Source organism: Eutrigla gurnardus (genome assembly GCF_963514095.1).
Source record: "Eutrigla gurnardus genome assembly, chromosome: 4".
NCBI classification, from domain to species: Eukaryota; Metazoa; Chordata; class Actinopteri; order Perciformes; family Triglidae; genus Eutrigla; species Eutrigla gurnardus.
This window is the reverse complement of record NC_139918.1, coordinates 22,425,547-22,449,527: the sequence shown is the minus strand read 5'-3', so window position 1 is coordinate 22,449,527 and position 23,981 is coordinate 22,425,547. Positions and strand designations below refer to the sequence as shown.

At 41.7% G+C, this 23,981-nt stretch overlaps 5 protein-coding genes across 5 annotated transcripts; 2 read left to right on the top strand and 3 right to left on the bottom strand.

The window, feature by feature from the left end:
* Positions 1–434: 434 nt before the first annotated feature.
* Positions 435–4,419, top strand: LOC311012252 (excitatory amino acid transporter 1-like). Its single transcript, XM_084007634.1, has 10 exons — positions 435–632; positions 1,109–1,246; positions 1,814–2,021; positions 2,107–2,149; positions 2,233–2,284; positions 2,386–2,560; positions 2,726–2,959; positions 3,080–3,274; positions 3,400–3,534; positions 3,729–4,419. Exons 1-10 carry the CDS (start codon positions 443–445, stop codon positions 3,907–3,909), a joined length of 1,551 nt encoding a protein of 516 aa, XP_083863760.1. The 5' UTR covers positions 435–442; the 3' UTR covers positions 3,910–4,419.
* Positions 4,420–5,445: 1,026 nt separating this feature from the next.
* admp (anti-dorsalizing morphogenic protein) lies at positions 5,446–7,882 on the bottom strand. Its single transcript, XM_084007649.1, has 5 exons — positions 7,267–7,882; positions 7,017–7,153; positions 6,802–6,924; positions 6,510–6,702; positions 5,446–6,157 (listed from the first exon to the last, which is right to left on the bottom strand). Exons 1-5 carry the CDS (start codon positions 7,562–7,564, stop codon positions 5,721–5,723), a joined length of 1,188 nt encoding a protein of 395 aa, XP_083863775.1. The 5' UTR covers positions 7,565–7,882; the 3' UTR covers positions 5,446–5,720.
* Positions 7,883–8,859: 977 nt separating this feature from the next.
* pnhd (pinhead) lies at positions 8,860–13,382 on the bottom strand. The gene is made up of 7 exons (XM_084007844.1): positions 13,098–13,382; positions 12,538–12,633; positions 12,238–12,377; positions 11,753–12,029; positions 10,930–11,111; positions 10,097–10,155; positions 8,860–9,198 (listed from the first exon to the last, which is right to left on the bottom strand). The coding sequence occupies exons 1-7, from the start codon at positions 13,147–13,149 to the stop codon at positions 9,048–9,050; spliced, it is 957 nt and encodes a 318-aa protein (XP_083863970.1). The 5' UTR covers positions 13,150–13,382; the 3' UTR covers positions 8,860–9,047.
* LOC311012385 (serine/threonine-protein kinase NIM1-like) lies at positions 11,904–19,525 on the top strand. The gene is made up of 5 exons (XM_084007843.1): positions 11,904–12,040; positions 15,323–15,762; positions 15,901–16,173; positions 16,787–17,055; positions 17,203–19,525. The coding sequence occupies exons 2-5, from the start codon at positions 15,693–15,695 to the stop codon at positions 17,956–17,958; spliced, it is 1,368 nt and encodes a 455-aa protein (XP_083863969.1). The 5' UTR covers positions 11,904–12,040; positions 15,323–15,692; the 3' UTR covers positions 17,959–19,525.
* Positions 19,526–21,023: 1,498 nt separating this feature from the next.
* Positions 21,024–23,141, bottom strand: ccl25a (chemokine (C-C motif) ligand 25a). The gene is made up of 5 exons (XM_084008316.1): positions 23,093–23,141; positions 22,377–22,462; positions 22,042–22,159; positions 21,845–21,953; positions 21,024–21,577 (listed from the first exon to the last, which is right to left on the bottom strand). Exons 2-5 carry the CDS (start codon positions 22,438–22,440, stop codon positions 21,557–21,559), a joined length of 312 nt encoding a protein of 103 aa, XP_083864442.1. The 5' UTR covers positions 22,441–22,462; positions 23,093–23,141; the 3' UTR covers positions 21,024–21,556.
* Positions 23,142–23,981: the final 840 nt, after the last annotated feature.

Below are 23,981 nucleotides of genomic sequence, written 5' to 3'. Positions count from 1 at the left end.
TAGCGGATGACTCTGCCTGAGAGAAGGTGCAGGAACTAATAAACGAGGTATATTAGTTTGGACCTCACGCCGAAAGCAGTTCAAGTGGCACGGGGGAACTATCTGGAACTTACCAGCTCTTGAAAAGGTTTGATTCAAAGATTTCTTCACCATGGCTGATAGAAAATGCAGCACCACTTAAATGAAGAATCCTTTAGGGCTGTCGGTTCCAAATTTAAGTCTTGTCTTTTTTATTACTACTTTATATTAAAAAAATCTGAAGACACACTTCAATGTTATTACTTTTTTAACCACATTGTGTCTGCACTAGTGTCTTTGTATTTTATTTGACAAATTAAAGTATTTTTTTTATACTTTGGTTAAACATAAACAGGAAGAAATTATAATGCTGTCTCTTCTTCTTCACTTTTTATGGAGTGTAGGAGGCGGAGTTATGCCAGTTATGCCACCCAACTCTAATAGTCTGTCCAAGCTGAGCATGGAGGTCCAGGATACCCAGACACCCGAGGAGAGACCTCAGGAGACTCCTGGGTCGTCTGGTGTTGATCCTTCACCCTGGAGCAAATGTAACATTAAAGGTTTTCTCAGAAGAAATGCGTTTGTTCTTCTCACTGTGGCTGCTATCATCATGGGTAAGTCTCTTTATGAAGTGTGCTCCGTCGAAATTTAACTAAATCACTGTTGTAAAGTAACGCTGTCTTTAAATGTCAGCGTTGGATGGACGTAATCCAAAATCCATTTCTGTGACCTTTTTGATCCAATCTGAGAGAGTTCATACATTACTGTTAACTGTCATGCTTCTGTCAATCACTACACGTTTTACACATCATTTAATATGCCATCTTTCCTGCCATGCCAGCAATCAGCGTGGGCAGATTATGGGGCAATCGGCCCCTGAGCTCAGACAGGCCCAACCATGCCCAGTAGGCCCGTTCAGTAACTCCTCTACGACAGAGGGAGTTATATCTAACTGTATTGGATGTAAATCTGGGATGAGACTCCTTGTCTGTAATGTCTCTTCAACTGTGTAATGAATTACATCACAGGAACGTTATTTGAATGTTATTTGAGTGTTACTGACATGTTGTTCTGTCTGTGTTTTTCTGAGGGGTCGGCCTGGGCTTTGCTCTGCAGTCCAGAAACATGACAGCCAAGGATATAAAATACTTCACCTTTCCTGGAGAACTGTTGATACAGATGCTTCAGATGCTGGTGCTTCCTCTCATAACCTCCAGTCTGATTTCAGGTCAGATCCCCGGATCTTACAGTCAAATGGCCTCACACAGGCCCCTGGGTGACTATGTGTGTTTGTCCTGCCAACCACATCACCCACATTACCAGTCAAACCCAGTCAAGCAAACAAGAGTTTAATCCAGTGATGTTATTTTCCCTCTTTTTCCGCCTCAAGTGCTGAAGAAGACCAAATATTGGAGACATCCTCTATATAATATCACATTTTTATTTTACTATTTTAGATGATCAAACCATTGTAAATAATAATAATAATAATAATAATAATAATAATAATAATAATAATAATAATAATAATAATAGTAATAATAATAATAACTTTATTTGTAGTTAACAAAGTGCTTTGACATGGCAAAAATCACAATACACACACAAATACAGTAAAAGCAAAGCAATTAATAGGAAATTATTATTAGCTCGTTAATTAATTAATGTAAGGTGCTTGCAAAGAAAGAAAAACAATGGGATAAAGGGATAAAAAGATCAAAATAAATAATATTCATGTATGCTCAAGTATGTAACAAACATGGAGTTAAATATTTGCACCTTCTTTCCACTTCAGGCATGTCGTCTGTTGACGCGAAGACTTATGGGAAAATGGGGCTCCGGGCTGCTTGCTATTACGTAATAACAGCAGTCATGGCTGTGTTCACCGGCATCGTCCTGGTTGTTGTGATCAAGCCTGGGAAGTCGCCCGGAATCACCACACCGCCCTCTGGTGGTACAGTGGAGTCTGTGCAGACTGTGGATGCCATCTTGGATCTGATCAGGTGTCCATCAAAAAATGATCAATCCGCTCGATCAGATGCAAACATTCGGTGTAAACTAACCCCCGAACTCTGTTTGACTCTGCAGAAACACGTTTCCCTCTAATCTGGTGGCTGCTTGTTTCAGAAAGGTGAAATCTGCAGTCATCATTTCATGTTTGGTGTATTTCATGATGGTAGTTGTCAACAATGATGATTCTTCCTTCCTTTTCAGTATAAAACTGTTTATTTCAAAAGCCTTGGTGCCGTCAATCTGACTCAAACAAGTACGTCCAGTAATAATCTTTTCACCTTCTTATTTATTTATTGTGTTTAATACAAACGGGTATGGTCATGACTTGTAACAGCTTTATTGGTCACCCTGTAGATGACACACTGCCGATGCCAGGCACCTCGGACGGGGTTAACATTTTGGGTTTATTGGTCTTCTGCATCGCCTTTGGCCTCATCCTGGGCCGCATGGAGAACGAGGGAAAACCTCTGAGGGATTTCTTTGACTGCCTGAATAAAGCCATCATGCATCTGATCAGCATAGTCATCTGGTAAGATTATGAATCTGCTAACAGAAAGATGTGGAACATAATGATGCTATTTTAAAGTCTGAACTGTTGACCCTTAATTGTCACTGAAGTATCAAAATAATCCAAACATATGCTGAGGATTGCCCCGCTTCAGTGCACCTGCTCTGTCCCGCCTTTCTCCTACAGGTACTCCCCGGTGGGAATCCTCTTCATGGTCGGTGGACAGATTTTGATTGTGAAAGACATTGGCGTTATCGGTCTCCAGCTGACCATGTATAGTCTCACTGTGATCACTGGCCTGGCGATCCACAGCTTCGTCACCCTTCCCCTCATCTACTTCCTGTTCACACGTAAGAATCCCTTCAGGTTCATGGTTGGTCTACTCGAGCCTCTCACCACCGCCTTCGGGACTTCGTCCAGGTTAGTTGGACTTCCTGTCTTCATAGTGCGTGCATTTAACTAAAGATGGATCTGGCTCAAACGACTGAATCTTCAATAATGATTTGATTACCATTGAAAATCTTTTTTTTTTTCTCCCAGTGCTGTGACTCTCCCAGTGTCTATCCGCTGTCTGGAGGAGAATCTGGACATGGACAAACGGGTGACCCGATTCATGCTGCCTTTGGCGGCCACGGTGACCCTGGATGGCACGGCGCTTTATGAAGCGGTGGCTGCCATCTTCATCGCCCAACGTCACAACATGGAGCTTGATCTGGGCCAAATCCTCATCATTAGGTAGGATTTAAATCACACTGACTTCGTAAAATGCATTATTCGCGTGTTTTATTGTTTCAAAATGAAGTTGCTTGGATATTTCCCGTGCATGCAAAGTTAATCGTTAATACAATTTGTCATTCCAGTATCACTGCCACAGTCGCAGCTATTGGGGCTACAGGTATCCCACAGGGCGGCATGGTATCCATGGCGATAGTGTTGACGTCAGTGGGTCTGCCACTCGAAGGCATTTCGTTTATCATCAGTGTTGACTGGATGCTGTAAGTGTGTCTGCTTGTTTGTTCTGTGATGAATGTGCCATGCGTTGCAAACACATTGAGACTGCTTATGTATAAGAGATAACATCAAGTTGCACATATTCTGAAAAACATTAGACTTCCTCCACTGGTGTGCGGTTGTGGTCAGGTCACGCTCTCATGTTTTTAACTGCAGAACTTCCTGTGTTTGTTGACAGAGATCGTTTGAGGACGACCGCCAACGTGCTGGGTGACTGCGTTGGCGTGGGCGTTGTGCAGCATCTCTCCAGACGTGAGCTCCGGAGCTCCGCTTCTGCAGAAGAATGCTTAGTGGAAGACGACAAAGTGAGAGCCTCCAGAGACGATACCGCAGCGCATTCTCGCACTAACAAGCCGTAGATTTTGTTGTGTTCTAATTCAAGCTAAATTAACATTTAAGAACGTGCACGATGGCACTGATGCAGACGTATCATATGCTATGCAAAAGTTTAGGCACCCCATGCTAAAGTTGACTAAAAAGAGGAATAAAAATCATCTTTTGTGAATTGATCTTAATGCCTTAATTAAACAAATGAGGAAAAATCCTACCTTTTAGGACACCAATTTTCTTTGTGAATGAATAATGTATCGTATAGAAATACACCTAGAGGAGAAAATCATGGTGCTTTTCAGTTAGCCTATTAGCTGGTTTGATTTGCATTGAGAAATCATTAGGCTAACTAGCATGCTATAGGCTAGCTGAAAAGCACCATGCCAGTCTCTAGGTTTGTGAAGGGTATGTGAGGATTTGGGTTTTATTTTAACTCCAAAGGCCCATGTGACTTCATCAGAATGCATAGTATCCTGGATCCATGTAATAACTGGCCTTTTAAAATAAAAATCTGCCTGCCTCTATGGGAGTTTAACATAAGGGTGCCCATACTTATGCACCCTGTATATTAATGAAGAACATTTATTTCTTTACGATACATTATTCATTCACAAAGAAAATTAGTATCCTAAAAGGTAGGATTTTTCCTCATTTTTTTAATGAAGGCATTAAGATCAATTCACAAAAGATGATTTTTTTATTCCTCTTTAGCATAACTTAGGCATGGGGTGCCTAAACTTATGCATAGCACTGTATATACATATACTCTTAATATACAACGAGAAGTAACTTTCTGAAGCTACTGTTTTTCTACATTAGATGTATTATTATAGACTATAGATTGTAGGGTCTTATCGTTATATTATTATTATTGAAAAGAGACACTTAATTAAAGCTTTTCTTGAGATATACTCGTTATTCTACATGATTTTGCTGCCGTCTTCATCAGAAATGTTCTAGTAAAAGTTCTTATGTATCCAATCAATTTCAGGAAACCTATTCAAAATACATCATATATATTTTGTGTGCACATAAATCCTTGTTATAAAAGAATAAATAGCAATGGCAGAGTTAATAATAGTCACAAACTCACTAGAGTCAGCCATTTTGCTTGTGTGGATCTCAAGGTGTTTCAATCAAAAATAATGCAATTGCAGCTGCTCTCTACAAATGTACAGTCATTTTTGACAATGGTATATTTAAAGCCAGCAAGACCTCTGTGGGAAATCTGATCGTTTGGGAGAACACCTTGTGTGAACCCATGTTGACATGAAGTTCTGTTTCCTCCTGAGAGCGATAACAGGAAGTTGGATTTCCTTCTGAGATACAAAGTGATAACAGGAAGTTTGGATCTGTGAGATTGGGGGTTGATCTGGGAAACTGGACTCTTTAAATTGACAGGTTTATTTGTAAATACTGCAGGGATTGGGCAAAAATGTACACAGAATGGAGAAGTTTTCATGGCTCAATATGTTATTGTTCTGTCATAATCAATAACACTTGATCTTAAAATAATTGTACATTTTTAAGTGAGAAAGTATTTTGCAAACAAATTCATTCTATAATCTCTTTTTACACCATTTATTTAGACTGTGTAACAAATTCAAAACAGAAAACATAAAATATACACATTCACATCTTTCACAGGATATCACTTCCATCACTGCCATATATTATAATTTATGCATATTTACATATATTACAACACCACGTATCGGACTCTGCACATTACTCATTAGTTGCGATTGAGTGTTTAAGCCGGCCATCTATGCAAACAACCAAACGGCATTGTGTTTTTGATGAGCATGTGTGCAGTCGACACCGGGGGGCCTCGTCGACGTCAGTGGCAGCCGCAGCTTCCGGCCACCATGTCGTTATACTGTTTCAGCACCACGTTCTCCTCGTCGTCGAAGTAGAGCAGGTTGATGGAGAAGAGCTTGTCGGGCACGCAGCACGGCGTCTCGATGCCTTTGATCAGCTTCAGGGCGTTGATGATGGACTGGACGGTGGCGTGGTTGGTCGGCCTCATGTTCTGGCCCAGAGGGAAGGGGCAGGAGCCTTTGCAGTGGTACGCGTTGTAGCCGCGGGGAGACACGATCCAGCCCGACCAGCCGATCTCCTCGAAGTCTACGTAGAGGGGCTGGCGCTGGCAGGGCAGAGACGTGCCGTCCTCCTCGCTGACGTCCAGGGAGCGGGCGATGCGGGGCGGTGGACCTGACCTGGGGGCCTGGGGAAGGCTGGAAGTGGCTGCAGCATTGGCATCTGCAGTATTTGGGTCTGGTGAAGGAAAGAAATAGTGTTTTGTTAGAAAACTATTCCATGCGTGTTCTTCTGAACTGGGGTTAATCATGTCCCCTTAAGAAATGTTCCTGATTATTTCATGTTCTTAAAAAACAGTATTGTTTTCATAGTCAATTAGCACTGGGCTTTCCTTCAGAAATGTATCTGATAACTGATATAAAAAGTACAGATATTTGTACTCGTTGATGGCCACTGAGATATTCTTTCGAATGGGGGAATGGTTGGATTAAACTACACCCTCGTTCACAAACATACTCTAACTGCATATTTTTGACTATCCCTGCATAACCTGATCAATCGAAGACATTAGAGCTGACCGAAGTCTCACCTATGCTTTCAAGAGAAGTAGTAGACCGGCGGCCATCGTCGGTGAAGAGGACCAACATGGGCTGTTTGCTCTGGTGGTGGTTGCGTCCTGAAGCAAAGCGGATCAGTTTCAGATCCATCAGGCTCCCTCCCAGAGTCCGGACCACCACGTGGAGCCCCAAGTTACTGCCTTCGTCTGTCATCCAGGATCGGACCTTCATGAAGAAGTCAAAGGTCAGTTTAAACACACAACTCGGGGCAGTTAAATGTTCATCATAAAGTTAACACACTCGGCCTTAAAGAGGATTGCTTACCGCTTGTGTGATGGTGAACACTTCCCAGCCAGTGGAGTGGACTGGGATGAGGCGAGAGGACAGCAGCTTCCTGTCCTGTGTGTTGTTGTGTTTGCTGGTATCAAGCAGCTGATAGACACTGACCTGGAGGAAACAGAGGGGATGATGGGATTACAGTCACGTCCCACTGGGGGAGATGCATCCCTGTCACCACGCTGCCATCTCACTGTACATACCTGGCAGAAATGGTGTCTGTTGAATGTCTGCGTGGCCTGAGGCCGCAGCTTGAAGAGATGGAGCTCTGCGGTGAGGACCTTCTCACTCCTGGCCACTGTGGACAAGTTGAACCTGAACTCCACCTGCTCACTGTGCACTGCAATGGAAACATACAGACTATGTTTAGAGAGCAGGACAGACCATCCCTCCTATTCTACAGTAGCCGAGTGGCAAACACAACAAGGGTGTGCAACAAATCCACAATCTTACATTTGTCAAAGAAGCTGCGCACAGTATTCCCCTCCAGAAGATACGGGTCTTTGGTGACGCCGTCCACGTCTGCGACCGTGTTGTACAGGTCGAGCATGTACTGAGGGGGCTGCTTGTGTCCGTGGACCGCGGGGGGGTCCTCCATCCCAAACACCTCCAAAAGTCTCTTGATGGCGGCTGAGCGTACTTCCTCGGACTCGTTGTCGGCGGCGTAGTGATTCTCCGGGTGGTCGAGCGAAGGCCGTGCGGCGGCGGCGCGCACTAACACGGCCAAGCTGATCATCACCAACGGCCACATGTCTGTAAGTCTCGGGTAGATTCCTTTGTGCGTCGGTGTCGTGGAGCCACACAACCGGCCGGCAACTTGGAGTTGGAGTGAGTGGCGTTGTCCCGAAGCTCCACTTTTTATATCTAATGCCCCCCAAGTGCCCCCAAAAGCCTCGGCAAACAGCAGTAAAGATGCTATTTGGTCGCAAATGTAAATCACCAATCAGCGAATGTAAAGGGAGACTAATGGCGGCGTTAACGAGGTGTGAACCCGATTGTAGATTTCATCCGAGCCCATTGTCCCCACGTCTAGCAATAAAGGCTCAAATAAACTCATTTCAGCCTTTGAAAAAAAAGAAGAAGAAGAAGAAGCTTGGGACTTATTGACTGGTGGTGTCGCGGCTGCGGAATACATATCTATTTTTTCTCTGGTGTGTGATGTTATAGAGGAGGAACCGGGAGAATGTGAGCAGAATGAGCTGGTCTCTGGAGGAAGTGTCCTCACCGCGGGAGGTTAACTGCGCCGCAATGAATCCATTAATTTAGAATAATGGTGGCAGTGTCTTAGGTGGAAACCAATTACTCCGATAAAAAAGACTGGTGTCGCTGTCTACACTTTGCCAGATTTACATAGACTTATCCAGTTACGGCTGGATAATCACCAAATTGTCAGTTTTTTTTGTATTTGCTCCGAACTGCACTGACCTCCTGCGATGACCTGGTGCTGCAAGGAGATGTACTAAAACGTCCAGAGAGTTCCTCCCATTAAAACAACAACTTTTAAACGTTTTATTTTATATTTTCCATGCATCCATCCTCCTCTTAGGAAACTGGCTCCCTGTGCCATGTGGCGACTTTGATCTTTACGCGTAATTACGCACGAGCAGTGCTGTAATAAACATTCAAGAGATCAAAAGTGTTTTTCTTCTATATGACACCTTGTAAGAAAGTCATAAAAACCTCTTCTCACAAAAGAAAAACCCACCAAACACACAGGAGTTGTTTCACACGTTCGTATCAGAATAAGGAGCTATTAACTGGCTGCACGTGTGGGTTGTTTTTTTTCAAAGGACGTTTGCTTTTCATGTGCCCATTCTTCAAAGCCTCAACTTTAGAACCTGATACTGATTAACATTTATTTCAGATTTGTGAATGAAACTCAACAATGTGTGTGGTTTGTATACATTTTAATACATTTATATAAAGGGAAAGCACGTTGTATTTGTGGTAGACTGTCTTATTTCAAGTTTATTTTCTCAGTATTTCACCTCTCCAAAGTGTTTTATATGCAGTTATAGAACTATGTTAGTATAGTGGTCCAATGATAAATCTTCACAGATTGTTGTATTAAATTTATTTACAAAATTATCGTTTTTACATATATTACATATCATACAATAATACTTTAGGGCAGCACATTCTTAAACTCGTGTTAAAGTATCGGTGGGGTCATTAGTGGGAATTCAAAACGTTTCAGAGATTGGAAGCTGTTTTTCCAGTAGGGGGCGCAGTGTTCAGTTTTGGCAGCGGCAGGAAGTGATGGACAGGACGGTGCGTATCTGACCGTGCTGGTTCAGGAAGCTGTGACTCTCGTAGCCCTGAGGAGCACACGAGCTGGCCTGTCTTTCAGCCCATAAGTGGCACGCTGCTGGATCAGACTGACTCCTGCAAAAGAAAAGGGAAAGAAGATTAACATCTGCATTTGTTGCAAACATTTAATCACAGAAAATCATCAATAATATAATTATAGCCTATAGCCTCCTGTTGATCTGCCCGGTGGCGCTGCCACAGTCAATTCCAGTATGTGTGCTTCTATCATATTATAGCTGCCTGTCTAGGGATATTTTTTTTATTGTCGATTTCAACTACGATAATTCCTGTCTAAACTTTTACTGAGGGTGTTATGAATCTGCTGATACAAATATATTGCAACTGTGCAGTACACAACATTGCATTAACCTCCTATGAAACCCCACTGACCCTCGGCTGCAGATAATAAATGCATGCTTTGTATCCAAACAATGAACAAAGCTTGAAACTTGATTTTTAATCCTAGTTGAAAGCCCAACATTTCCAAACATAAAGAATATGTCCGGGTGAATTTATGAAAAATGTGTATAAAATAGGGGCCCTAATACATCTAGGATATCTGAAATTGGTGGAATGGTGCAGCCGTGAAAATCATCTTTGGGCTTAGATTTGAATATTTTACGCAAAATAGCTCCAATAATGTACTGAAACATGTTGATATGTATTGTGAAGTATAATTCCTCATATGGTTTGACTCTTATTTTATGGAGCAGGGAAGAAGTGCAGAAACAAATCAATCAATCAAATGTTAGAAGTCTGGGATTTCTAACTGAGGCACATTTGGTGTAGGAATTAAATACCATGCTGAGTGCAGAACGTGTCAGAGGTCACAGGCAATTGTTATGAGAGGCAGAGGAGGTGTGTGTGTGTGTGTGTGTGTGTGTGTGTGTGTGTGTGTGTGTGTGTGTGTGTGTGTGTGTGTGTGTGTGTGTGTGTGTGTGTGTGCAGCAGCAGCAGCTGTGTTCATGCTTACCTGAGAAGGCATCGGTTTCCTGTAGTGCAGCCTCCCAAACATCTGCCCACATCTATTTCCTGTGGAGAATTAGCAACACAGAGAGAGGGCAATCAGCTCACAGCTGGTCACAAATATTGACCCATTTGAGTCGGAGGTCCAGCTGGCGTTTAGCATTTTAACTGCTTTGATTTCAACACCTGCAAGGACCATTTGTGTTTGCGTTGCATTCGCACCTTTGGCCCTGCGGCACAGCGGATGACCAACTGTGTCCAGGAATACAACTTAAACCTAAACTCTATCAAGTTACTCGTCACGTAACATCTGATGTTAAAATCATTATTTGTTGTTTAGATCTTTGTGGCAACGAGGGGGGTTGTGGGTAAATGTTGTAGCAAGTGCTTCAAAGTCTTGGTGCAAGGTCGAATAATGAGCCTCATATTCGACAAAGCCGTTTAAATTAGGTTTTAATTGTGTTTTTCAGAATAAAATTGAGCAGGGATTCCAATCTGCCAGTCTGTCATGTGTATTGCCATGTGAATACACATGACATAATAACATCCTGTAGTCCAGCCACTGGCCAGCGGATTAGCTTGATTAAGTGCTGTCTTCCACACATGAATACAGATACTTCATTACTGTCTGGCACCCGAGCAGACCCCTGTTTCCTCTCAGCCCGACGACAAAAGAGTGTGAAACCGGCATCACAAACGCCATGCTAATCGAACGACGCGAAAGGTTGGATTCAAATATAAAGTTGGATTCACGCACATTTTTTGTTGTGACTGAACAAAGCTGACGGTTTATTAGAGCTAGAAATAAAAAAGCTTAAGTGATAGTGAGTTAACACCTACTTTGAGCCTCTCCTCTTTTACTCCATCTGCATGGTGGACTATTTCATAGTAATACTCCACGTATGGGACCCGGTAGCAGCTTTCCTTCAGCTCGCAGGCCGCCACTGTCTGGATCAGGTCCACTTTGTTGGGGGTTTCCACTAAGGCTGAGTCGAACTTAGTGGGGACACAGAAGAATCCCTCTGCAAAAGATTAGAAAGGGAAAAGTTAGTTATACTGTGTGTGTGTGTGTGTGTGTGTGTGTGTGTGTGTGTGTGTGTGTGTGTGTGTGTGTGTGTGTGTGTGTGTGTGTGTGTGTGAAGAAGAAGCAGCTCAATTATAATCTGTAAGAGGTATTTTAATACATTAGACAACAACTTTATGTGTTTTGGTGCCGTTGAAGAATCAGTGAAATGAAATGTGTGAATTACATTTAGCAAACATCTAGAAATGGTCAAAAAGTAAAGTAAGGTCAGGTTTCATTTTATGAGCATAATGAAAAGTAGTGGATCAAATGCAAGTGCAGCGCTGCTTTGATCATTATAATGGATACTGTTATGTTTTTTTTATTCTTTTATCTTTTTTTTTTTTATCTCTGTTCATTTTATTTGTTTGCATAAAAAGTTACATAATTTCCCCTTTAACTTGGTGTAAAATGTGCTTTCATTATTTGTATTCCTTTCTGTTTCAAACGGGGGAAATTATAAAGTGACTGCATTTTTGTAGGTTTTTGTGGTTAGAACGTCTTCAATCTGTAATTTTCCAATCGATTCATTGATTCTTAGACAAGTAGGCCCAACACACGCGCGCACACACACACACACACACACACACACACACACACCTGGCGAGCCCTTGGACCGGGAGCATCCTCCCACGTCGATGACCGTCTCATACGGTGTCTCGGAGTAGTAGGTCCTCAGTGCGGGGATGCGGATGCACTGGCTCAGCTTGATTTCACAGTGGCACTCCTCGACGACCTCCACCTCCCGGGGCCCCTCTAACAGAAGCACCCGGTCCACGCGCATCCCGGTCGGCTCACACGCCTGGTCCATCCCGCAGGAGGGCAGCTGGCCCCGCGGCTCCGGACTCTCTGGAGCTGCAGGTCCGCGCGTTCTCATCTTTTGTTGGGGTAAAAAAAAAACATCATTTGTTTGGTTCATGTCGCAGCCTGTTTCTGCTTCCATATGTGGTGGAAGTTTATGATTAGTTTAATTGTCTGGTTTATGCAGAAACGTATCTTACAACATCAACGATGCTAAGTTAGTTCTCTGGACACTCACAAAGCCACAGCGCGCCCTAGCGGCCGTGTGGGGAAACTTCACTTACTTTCTTGCTCCTTAGAAATTCCAGCATGGAGGAATGTTTGGCATAGTCCTGCTGCCCTGCTTCATGTGATGGCCTGGGTGCCCCCCCGCAGTACGACCTGCACGTCCCCACATCAACACTGACAGGACTCCCAGAGATGTCTGTGGAGAGAGAGAGGGAGAGGGAGAGAGATAGAGAGAGAGAGAGAGATAGAGAGAGAGAGAGAGAAAACATTTGTTGGCTTGTGTTTGTGGATTACAGGCACGCACGTAATAGCAAATGAGAACGTTTCCTGATGCAGAACACGTGCTGGTGTTTTACCTTGTCCAATGTAGACAAAGTGGCTCTGTCTTTTGCAGCACAGTCTCTGTGTGAACAGGTTTCTGTGATCTATGTGTTTGCTCAATACTCCGGGGGCTAGAAAACACAACACAGACGTCAGCGGGCCAACACTTTACTTCATGTGGAGTAAGCATACATTTTTCCCCACCCTTTAACACTATATTATCCAAAATGAGCAGATTCAGAAACGTGAAATGACAATATATTACAGAGGAGTTAAACATGGGACGCAATAATGCAGGAATAGGTTTTCTTCAAGCTCATTTGTTAATGAAAAGCAATAATTAGCATTTATTTAGGCCCAGACAATGATATGAAATGTTTAGCTTTCCAAGAAACACATCACACATGACTACTACTCATTTGGAAATATTCATTTTACACAGGAAAAAAAGATGACATTTAGTGAAATGGAGAGTGAATCGATTCCTCTTGTGAAGCATCATCATATCATAAGGAATAAACATGTTTTTTGGGCAGATTGCCGTCAGTCCAGTTAGTGAAAAGCAGCAGGATAAAAGAGAGCAAACAGTACTTACAGGTCAGGTGGAGGGCACACAGGAAGAGAAGAACTGGCCGGCCTACATCCATGGTTTTAGTCCGATATCAGCTCCTCGGCTGCCAGATACTGAGTGTCCTCCTGCTCCCTGGTACCTCTGATATTTATATGGGATCAGGCTTCAGCCCCAGATGTCACCTGAAAACAAGATCTCAAAGTGGTGTGGGGCCCAAAAAAAAGTGAGCGCTAATCAAATTTCCATGCCGAATGCTATGTGGGATGGAGTTTCTTAAAGCAGGGGCCACTTCAAAGGAAACCTCTGCAGCTTTTCCTGTTTCTGCCGCAAGGGACCCGGCAGCTCAAGTGTGTCGATTCGGCCCGACCTCACCCTAATGAAGTGCTTAAGTAGCCTTGAGCCATTAAAGCGTCGCTCATTCAAAGGCATTAATCATCTTTTATCTCAGGGGGAAGGTGTTTAACACCTCTGACTTAAAACAAAACCCGGCCCAAACACATAAACAGGATCAGCGTGGGGGCCTCTAGAAAACTCCAGCACCTTTGTGTTTATTCAGCATGACACCAAATGGCCAGACCTCTCAGAGCTCTGCTTCGAATTTCAGCTTCTTTTTCCTCTTAAGAGGGAAGAGTGAAGATTAGGAGTTAGAATAAGTTTTCAGATACGTGGATCTCTGTTTTGTATGAAGCATGTTTGAGTTAAACTAAACTAAGAACACAGTATACTGGCAAAAGGCCCAGAATACACCCCAAATAAATACTTAAAAGCAACCTAAATACTCTTTTTTTAGACGTAGGCATAGCATTACATACGTGAAAAGTACTTTAATGACAAGAAGGACATTTAGTTATGTTATAATGTTGGCCTTTTGCTAGTTGTCCATTCATATCTTAATAAGGTGTTAGTCGTCCTTAGAAGTGTTGATGTGATCCCTCATTTTCCACGGGATCAACGGATCATCGTCCAGAGAGCCATCAGCACTCAGACACCTTGATTAAGGTGACACCTTCAACAGTTTCAGTTGTTGATTCCTTTCATTAAATTGTAACACACCTTATTGAAATTCATCATTAATCCTAGTAAAACCCCGGATTAAGTCATAGTAGTGACTTGATTTAATTATGTAGATGATGTGTTTTTTAAAAAGCTATAAAAACTCTTAAAGATGAGCACAATTGTTTGTCAAACTTCGTCCACAAAATTGCAATCCTTTTTAAGTTATTTACAACTGATATCGTCAGGGTTCAGAGGTTAACAAGTCTGAGACTCACAGCCAAAAGTAAACTTTGTGTGGTTGATAATGATACTCACAATTAAAATGAAATATACAGTCTTTTTTCTCCGGCTTTCATATGTGTCACATAACCTTTCTCAGCAGATAAAGTTTGCCCATTTGTCATAGAATGTAAACATTAAAATAGTATTTTTTCGGAGCACTTTAAGTACTTCTCATCGATGCAGGTTTAAAAGTTGGACATAGAAATGTCAAAATGTACAATCAACCTACAACTGGGGAAAGTTCCTCCATCTTAAATACATTATTTTCATTGATTCTCATCCCTTACTCCTTTTTATTCTTAATTAATGGTACTCAGTTCGTGGCCTGATCTTTTTCTTGTAAATTGGGTGAAGTTTGTCATAACCTAGCAATAAATAAATCCTTTATTTCTCTTGAAAACATATTAAAAAGTCTTTTACAAACACACTTGTATGAATGGAATCCTCTAACTTAAACATGCTGAGATGACCACTGAGGTGCTGATTGGATTATACTGAGTGACACAGACATGCAGCTTATGCATGATGACTGTTAGGTGAGCAACCTGTCCAGTCTGGCCAGCAGAGGTTGACGGGTAACAGACGTGGCCTGGTGTCTGTCTGGTGTCACGTGTCTGGTTCACTGTTATGTAGCCCGATCAGGAGGCCACACTCACAGACTCACTGCACCTTTAGATTTAAAGCTTGTGAAAGGTGCTTCTTTTTGGTTTCGAATTGTGGAAAACAACAGGGTTTCAAATGATGATCATCAACTACAGAGCACATCTGTAAAAGTAGAAACATTAACTTCATAATGACATTTTTTATCATAATGTAAAAGGTAATTTATGCTAAATCTTCATTAAATGTTCAGACCACAGCATACTGAATCACTTCAGCTGCAGTTATAACCTCTGCTGAGGCCCTTGACCCCTTATGATGATCATATGTAACACATTGTAGAAATAATCCCATCAATATCCATGCATCAGGTGGTATGCTCATGTCTATGGTCCGTCTGCATGGGAGGAGTCCAACCCCCCGGGATTACAGGCCGTCATGCAGTAGTTCTGGATTATACAGCAGGAGACAATACTGCGGCAGAGGGAGACGGCAGGTGAAGAAGAGCTGTGATCCCACAACAGCATCTGGACACGCAGATGGATATTGGAGGAAGACCTACAGGGCATTTTCCCTGATGCATGCAGATGGTTTTCTATTCATCATGCAGCATAATTTCCAATCACTTTTTCTTCAGTTCTTATTTTGCAGAGAGGAAAAAAAATCAATGTAATCTAAAACCCTTTTTGTTTTTCTAAAACGATTACAAAAGAAAGCAGAGGACCTTCTGGGATAGAAATCATGTATTTGAACAGCAGAAACAATGCCATCAACACAGAGAAGAGCAAGAAGAACATAAAAGGGAAAACATGTAAGTACAAACACATTGTAGGCTTCTATCATAGACATATGTATGTTGACAGCAATAGAATAAGATGCAGTACATAATCATTTCAAGCATCTCAACCAGCATGGCTGTTGCATCCCTTGATTGTTTCCTCCTTCTCAGGGGCTCACTCGAAGGCGACTCCACGTCAGAAGGAGATCACCCTGACGTCCCCAAAGGCCGGGAAAAGGTCGGACACAAAGGAGAACGTGCCGGAGGAGGAGGAGGCGACGCGGCTCACTGCGTTTGGGAAGGCCTTTCATGATCTGACCCACTCAGAGAGGGTGATGAATGACCTGACGTTTGGACGGCGGGTGGGGCTTTACGAGCTGAAGGGAGAGATTGGATCTGGAAACTTCTCCCAGGTTAGATTGGGAATCCACGACCTGACCAAAGGTGAGGTGCTTTCCCTGATGCAATTAAATCCTGATAGTGTAATATTACCAGAATAATAGCAATAAATACGTCAAATTAAGTAATAAATCTGTGATAAAAGGCCACACCTCTCATATCTCAGGTAAAACATTTGAAGCACTGCTTATAACATTGGGTCATATTTTCTTGTCTAATCTGAAAATAACTGTTTCATATACTCTTTATAAACTATATAAACTTTCCAGGTTCAAGTACTTTTCCTTAAATGTTTATGTTATATTATGAGAGATTTGTATTTGTATATCTTCCATCTGAGTGTCATAAACTAATCAATTATTTGCATGCTATACAAGTGTTAATAATTAATGTTAAATTATATTTTAATTGGATTATATAGGCATAAAGCAATACCACCAGTTTGGAGAGTGGATTTACAATGACGGGAAAACAAAAAACAAAATTTTGAAAAATTAATGTGCAGACATTCAGTGTGCAGCCACTCTGTAGAAAATAATTTAAAAAAGGCTTGGATCAAAACATGAAGGGAAAGCAATACTTCACAACATAAGGAGGACTGAATAATAAAAAATTAACAATATTCCTTGTGGCCTCACTATCTGTCATCATCCGACAGAACGAGTCGCAGTAAAAATCCTGGATAAGGTGCGTCTGGGCAAGCGGTTGCAGGCGCTTTTTGCCTCAGAGATCTCTTGCATGGAGGAGCTGGCTCACCCCAACATCGTCCGCCTGTATGAGGTGGCGGAGACCTTCAAGAGGCTCTACCTGGTGATGGAGTATGCCAGCGGGGGGGAGCTGTTCTCGCGGATCAGCACCAGGGGGCGCCTTTCAGACCTGGAGAGCAAGTTGGTGTTTTCTCAGGTCTTGTCTGCAGTCAAACATATGGTAAGTCAACAGCAAACCTTGATAAAACGCAATGCTTTTCTTGAATGCAGCGTTTGCCATTCCTTAAGGACCCTTGGTGTCTGATACGGACTACGACTGTGTTGCTTTAACATATTTACCTCTTTTCTCTCCTTTCTCTTCCCCCAGCATGACAACAACATCGTCCACAGAGACCTGAAGGCCGAGAACGTCTTCTACACCAACACCTACTGCATTAAAGTGGGCGACTTTGGTTTCAGCACGTCCTGCTGCCACAGCGATGTCCTTCACACCTTCTGTGGCTCTCCACCTTATACGGCCCCTGAGCTGTTCAAGGAGAAAGGTTACGTCGGTCAATATGCCGATACGTGGGCTCTCGGCATCTTGCTCTACTTCATGGTGACGGCCACGATGCCCTTCACGGCTTCTAACACGGGCAGGCTTAAGTGTTGTATTCTGCAGGGCTCCTACGCCATTCCTCCCTATGTACCCGGACCATGCCAGGAGATCATTCAGGGCCTTCTGAGGCCAGTCCCTGTGGATCGCCTCGGTATGGAGCAGGTCATGGACAGCGACTGGATGAGAGGTATTGAATTCCCTGAGGCCTACCCAGCTTGTAGCCCTACACCCTATCACCTGGCGGAGCCTTGCCATATCCTCAGCGCAGATGAGCTGAGCGTGAAGGCGGCGCTGGAGGATCTTGGCATCAGCAAGGACCATGTCCTCAACAGCAGCCTAGACTTGAGAAGCCCCATTACTGGGGCTTACCGGATTCTGCTGCACCGCATCCAAAAGAGGAGGTCTGTGGAAACTGTGGGCTCGAGCCAGACAGGCACCAGAGACTCCCAGAACAGACTCGCATGGAGAGTCGGCTCCGATGGCCGGCTGAGCAAACGCCACTCTGTGGTGTGTACCGTCATGTAGTTTAGTTTATTAAAAGTGCAACATTTGGGGAAATGTCCTTATTTGCCATTGGTGCTCTGTATTTCTGAGCTTCAGAGAGATTTTTGAGTTCTCAGAGCATGTTTTAATTTAGTTTTAGTTTTTCAGAAAGGTTTCGTTTTTGTTTCATTGTTTCGTTTTTATTTTCCATAACTTGTTTGTTTTGAGTTGGTTTTGGTTTTTAAAACATTTCACCTGCAATATTCCTGTAAATCTCATCTGGACTTTCTTGCAACACCAGTTGGTTAATATCAGACCTGAGCTGAATAGCTTTGTTATATAATATTTGATCTACTACAGTATTAATATCATGTTATTGTTCATCTCCTCACAAGAGTTTACGGAAATTCATGCTGCCTCCTTTTTAGTGCTATTGTATTGCTAAAAAAAGAACTGAAATTAATTTGCATACATTTTTTAGCGAGGCACTATCATTTCAGTTTACTTTTCCCTAAAGCATATCTTTGTTATTTAGTTTCAGTATTTTAGTTTCTGCTCCAGACACCAGTTCCATACTTAGAGAAACAGACTGAGACTGCAAATGAAAATACCTCCCACAATGTTGAACTATTCCTTTAATCGTTTATCTCTGGTTAAAGCAAAGCTAAATCAGCAGAATCTGATTGTGAATAGCCGTCATGCAATGGGGATATATTGTTGACAAATGATATCACGCCATTGCATGTTACTGTGAATGAAAGTGTAAATCCAACATCAAGCTCTGTGACCACGTGACACTCTGTTGCTCACACAGATAACATTCAGCGTTCTTACGGTTTGCCTGCATTTAGAACCAGCATGGCAGACATTTCACACGAGGGTTGATGACTCAGAGGAGCGGGGCAGGAATGTGTGTGTGGAATTTGTATTGTTAGTACAACAACATTTTACATTAGCATGGGTATATATGTGAGATATTGTTTTCATACAATAATTCAACAAATTGGCTTTTAATTTTCTTATTTTCATATTTCAAAGAAAATCCATGTTCATGTCTGTGGGGGGATTGAATCAGGTCCTTTTTAGTTTTTATACATTTTGATTTTTCTACAGTCATAACCCTTTATATTGCACATGTATAGTATTTTTTGCTGTTTTATTAAAATAATTAAACTATCTGAATTGCCCTTTACTGAGCTTTAACAGTGACAAACAACTCATTATATTTATTGATGTAACAAAATATGATTGTCACAGGTTAGCATAATATAATGATGAAGGTGTTTATTATTAGCTGTAACTTAGCTGACAGTCTTTGGGCTCTAACAGTATCAAACATTGTGGGAATGAAAATGATTTTCAAATAACGTCATGATGAGCGATGATTTACGACTGGGCTCATCTTTCTTTTGTGGTGATTTATTCCGGACAGTCTTTCACACACCGCTTGCACAGACTTCTGTTAAGGTGAAGGAGGTGACGCAACATTTTGGAAGAAATCTGTGCTTTGACATTTCATTTTTTTTTTCTGCTTTCTGGTCTGTTTGTACTTAATCATCCTATTTCCTGTAATTCATCACAGTTGTGTCAGTGTAAAGTGACTTCTCCACGTACTGTTTCCCTGACTCTTCTTTCCTTTCATGGTATTTTCCCTTTGATAAAAGAAGCCTTGAATTTCCGATCACAATGCCAACCAGCCATTTCTTTCTGCCTCAGCATGCAGAAGCAGAGAGCGCGGCGCGATTGTCAGTCCTGGTGTTTCATAAACAAGAAGAAATGAAAGCCTCTGCTCCAACATCCTTTTCATGCAACCCAATACGTTGACCTCTGGAGGAGGTACATCTATCAGTCTTACATAAAGCAATGTTGGTTGTGCATTCATATTTTATATGTGTTTAATGATGTGGTAATTAATTTGTATTTGTCAGGTTATCTTTAACTGTTGCCTTCGGGCGATGTTGGCAGCCTATTCAAACAAATGCTTCACCTGCGTGCATGAGGGATTCTCTGCTTTTAAATGTTGATTGATACCCTTTTTTTAACCATCCACTGCCAAAAATTGCTGTTATTACGGAAATATCCAAAATGTAAAAAATTAATAATTAATCTAATTGTGAGATTTTGGCGGAATTTCCAATCATTTTTTTCTTTTATACATTCTCAAAAATTGTGAAATGTCGCCCCTGGCATGAGGCCTCAGGTCATAAATCTCCACACAGCACACACAGACATGCTGCTTTTGTGAGATTTTATCAGCTGCATGTCCCAGCAATTCTTGTGGACGCCCACGGACTCGGATCAGTCCAGCGTCGTGTCGGATCAGATGCTGCTGCTCAATCAGCACGTCCCATTCACGGATACGGTCTTTGAAGCCGTATGTGCATCTGATTTTTGTTGGGTCTCCTTTTATTGCAGTGATCTGAAACTGTGTCTTTACAGTGAGATAGTTATATATGCACTTGTTACATACATGTGATATTTAAATTGTGTTTAAACCTTTGTATAGTAAAACCATCATAACTTTATTACTTTATAGCAGCCTCACAAAGAAACCGTGAAACGAGAATGCATCATTTTATGGAGTCCATGCTGTAAAGAAAAGTAGCCTACTTTCCTCATACTACTCTCTTCGTGAGTTTGTGTGAGCACTGTCATGCTCCTGTCCTTTTGTGCATATTTTCAGTTCATTTCCTGTTTTATTTTGTCAACTCATCCTCGATGTTCACGCCCTGTTTCCTGCCCGTGTGACTGCCTGTCTTCCTTAATGTGACTCATCTGTGTCCAGCCGTCTCCTCCACTCTTGTGTATTTAATTTGTGTATTTCCACGCCTCCTTTGCCAGATCGTCTTTGTGTGAGAGATCCAGCGATCCGTCCTCATGTGTCTTCCAGTCAGTTTGTTTGAACCTTGAACTCTGCGTATTTAACTTGCTGGATTTTTAGTACCGTTGCCCTTGCTCACTTTATTTAAACCTCAAGGCCGAGCACAGCACCTGTGCCTCATAGTCCACTTCCCTCCTTTATTGTGTCGTGTAACAATAAGAAAACATAGTGTACAGAGCCGACTCTCAGTGAGCCAAGAGGAAATCAGTGGGACGTGATAAGCAAATCAATTTTTACTAATGTCTTTATAGGAACACATAATAAAACATTTACAAGATATGTATTAAAATACAGAAGAAATTAAGACAATAGTTTCTCCTTTCAGAAACGGATTTACATTTAAAAATTTACATTCAAACAAGTATTTGGACATTGGCACGCATCATGCAAAGAAAATATGTATATCTCTTATCATTTACACTCTAACACCATTGATTAAACAGCTTATGAAACCCTGTGTCTTAAAAAAAGGCAAGAGAGCAGTCACACACATTGGCATTGAAGGCATGTATGTGTGAGTGTTGGCCAGTTGGCATCAGCAGTCCATCCCCTAACAACAAAGTGCTGCCGCGCTTCCCCCCCGAGCGTTGACCTTTATCTTAGTGCAGAGTGAAAGCAAAAGTAATGCTGCAAGATTTCCCCTGGCCATCCTCCGAAACTACCTTCCAGTAAGACATTTTACAATCTCCATAAAACCGTGCGTTGCTTAACATCTGGCAGATAGAAAGACGGGGGGGCCATCCTTGACAGCAGTCAGCCTCAGCCTCTGTGCGGTTGTAGCTGTGAAAAATGCAAGAACATCTATGTGAACATCACTTCACACATATTTTCACACATAAATTGCTTCAAGAAGAACAGTGTGTCAGTTATTGTTGATTCTAGAGCAGCACCACGTCTTATTATTTCTTACGTCGAAATACAAACACTCATTTTTGGAGAAGAAGTTAAAAACTATGGTTTCCATTAGAAACTGGTTGGAAAAACTGCACTGGCAAAGACGTAACATGATGTGATGGACAGTTTTTCAAAACTTCAGTAACAACCCACCTGCTTGGATCTTCTGCCGGTTCTCTTTCTGGTAATATTCTTCATCAGATCTGTGGCCCATTTCTCTTTGGGGTCCGCGCAGATCTCACGACCCTTCCTCATGATGAAGCTAGAGGATAATAGAGTTGGTAAATAGTAAAATAATGCTCCTAGTTTATGCAGTTTTACAGTGGAAGATCCTATGGGTGTGCACTTACATTGTAGCAGGGATGTTGCAGCCTCCGTCTGGCACCTGCAGTCTGTAATCCACTACGTGTCTTTGAGTGCGATGGCCCATTTTTTTCACATACTTAAAGCAGCAGTCTTCGAAGGTCTCTGAAGTGGACACCCAACACAGTAAAATCACAAATCCAGTAAAAAGATCCAGTGTCAGCAAAGTATGATATTTCACAATGTCCTTAACAGGGCAATTAGTAAACACTGAGGTGACATCTGCCCACACCGATAAGGCAATAAACTCATTGACCAGCTATACTGTTTCTACATGCCCCCCCATGTGATACTACTACCAGATGCCAGCTGCGTGTCTTACTTTGTGTCAGGGCAAGGGAGATACAAGCCAGCACCAGCAGGAAGAACAGCGCGTTGAACCGCATGGTGTCGTCTGTGGTTGCACTTCTGAGAGAGGGATGCAAAGCGTTACAACGTTAACTGCAATCAGGCTTTATCACTGATTATTGCACCTCGGCTCCTCCCACGCCTTCCCTATTCACATTCTTAAGTTTGAACCTTGAACAAATATTTCGTATCGTCTTCCTTTGTGTGTATGTGCATGGTTATGTACTTTAACCTTCTTTACTCTACGGTTGTTAAACAAATGTCATTGTCTCTTAACATTACAGGGTTTTTGATGTAAAAACCCATAAAGCAATCATTGTTCTTATCAACAAATTTGTTTTTGATTGCCATTTCCTCTTTTTCTTTTTTTTCTTTTTTTTTTTTTCATCTGGCAAGAAACAAACAAAAAATAAGTTACACGTCTTCACTGGATCTGTGCTCCTACTTAGAATCTGTTTGAGATAAGGTGTAGCATTTTGTAATTCTTAACATAGAAATTAAAGGCAAAAGATTGAAAAAGATTGAAAATGAAAATTTGCCTTTTTGGCTACATCTACATTTACATTGACTTGATCTGATGTAATCTTTTACTGTTGAAAGTTAAGTAAAGCAAAATACAGTAATGTAAAAAAGCAACTCCAAGTGCACATAGTGCAATGTCTGTCTTGATACTGAGTTGAGGCTACTCACCTGTGAAGCTCCAGATGTATTTGGTTGCTCCCTTCTTGTGTCTGTGAAGGCGAGGTGTTCCTTTTATAAAGGACTGCGAGGGATCATATTTCCATAAACGCACCTCACCTTTGCACCATCTTTCCTTTTTTTCCCCCTTCTCTTTCCTAACCAAATTTTTGTTTCACTTTTTTTGCATAACGTGGGAGTTTTATAGAAAGAGAACTGTCTTACTTGGGATTTAAGCTAAACAAGTGCATTTACACATGGAAATATGGAAGTTTAACAATTTCATTACATGTATTGATTGATTGATTGATTGAAATTTTATTTCGAACATGTGAAAAAAAAAAAAAAAAAAAAAAAAATTGTCACAGAAAATAACAGAAATAGAAATAGAAAGCATAATTAGATACATGAATGACAAACATTTGCTGAAAAGAAAAGCATGTTCGAAAAGGAGTGGGAAGAAGTTTGCACTTCTAATCTAATCAAATCTAATCTAACCTCTAATCCCACCTCTTCTGAATCTCATGAAATTCATAAGAAACTCTCAGCATTACAAATGACATGTCTGAATTTACTTTATCAACATTTAATCTACATCCACATTTAGAAATAGGAATTTAAGCAAAGTTAACTCCCATGTTGCCTGGGGATGTTGCACTTGGAGCCTGGCCGGTTAAAGATGTTAAAGATTTTAAGATCCTCTCAGACTGACAGTTACATATTGAGAAATACTCTGACATTATATGCTGTAACTTGTTCTCAGAGTAAATCCTTGCACTTTAGAACAGCATTTATGACAAAGGATGCACTAACAGGCGATTTAATTTTTTTGCGAAGATGCAACTGTTTTAGCCCAAATCCATTACCTTTTGTATAGTTTCATATTGGGGAAAAATGCATA

Coding starts and splice junctions, on each gene's coding strand:
- pnhd (XM_084007844.1), bottom strand. CDS start 13,149: ATGGATGTAGGCCGGCCAGTTCTTCTCTTCCTGTGTGCCCTCCACCTG. Junction 11,112..11,752: donor CCGGTCCAAGGGCTCGCCAG/GTGTGTGTGTGT, acceptor AATCTTTTGCAG/AGGGATTCTTCTGTGTCCCC. Junction 10,156..10,929: donor TAAAAGAGGAGAGGCTCAAA/GTAGGTGTTAAC, acceptor AATTCTCCACAG/GAAATAGATGTGGGCAGATG.
- admp (XM_084007649.1), bottom strand. CDS start 7,564: ATGTGGCCGTTGGTGATGATCAGCTTGGCCGTGTTAGTGCGCGCCGCC. Junction 6,703..6,801: donor TGTTCACCATCACACAAGCG/GTAAGCAATCCT, acceptor TTCTTCATGAAG/GTCCGATCCTGGATGACAGA. Junction 6,158..6,509: donor TACTTCTCTTGAAAGCATAG/GTGAGACTTCGG, acceptor TTCCTTCACCAG/ACCCAAATACTGCAGATGCC.
- LOC311012252 (XM_084007634.1), top strand. CDS start 443: ATGCCACCCAACTCTAATAGTCTGTCCAAGCTGAGCATGGAGGTCCAG. Junction 2,022..2,106: donor GCCATCTTGGATCTGATCAG/GTGTCCATCAAA, acceptor TTGACTCTGCAG/AAACACGTTTCCCTCTAATC. Junction 2,960..3,079: donor GCCTTCGGGACTTCGTCCAG/GTTAGTTGGACT, acceptor TTTTTCTCCCAG/TGCTGTGACTCTCCCAGTGT.
- LOC311012385 (XM_084007843.1), top strand. CDS start 15,693: ATGTATTTGAACAGCAGAAACAATGCCATCAACACAGAGAAGAGCAAG. Junction 15,763..15,900: donor GAACATAAAAGGGAAAACAT/GTAAGTACAAAC, acceptor CCTCCTTCTCAG/GGGCTCACTCGAAGGCGACT. Junction 17,056..17,202: donor TGTCTGCAGTCAAACATATG/GTAAGTCAACAG, acceptor CTCTTCCCCCAG/CATGACAACAACATCGTCCA.
- ccl25a (XM_084008316.1), bottom strand. CDS start 22,440: ATGCGGTTCAACGCGCTGTTCTTCCTGCTGGTGCTGGCTTGTATCTCC. Junction 22,160..22,376: donor CTCCCTTGCCCTGACACAAA/GTAAGACACGCA, acceptor TGTCCACTTCAG/AGACCTTCGAAGACTGCTGC. Junction 21,578..21,844: donor CCGGCAGAAGATCCAAGCAG/GTGGGTTGTTAC, acceptor CATTTTTCACAG/CTACAACCGCACAGAGGCTG.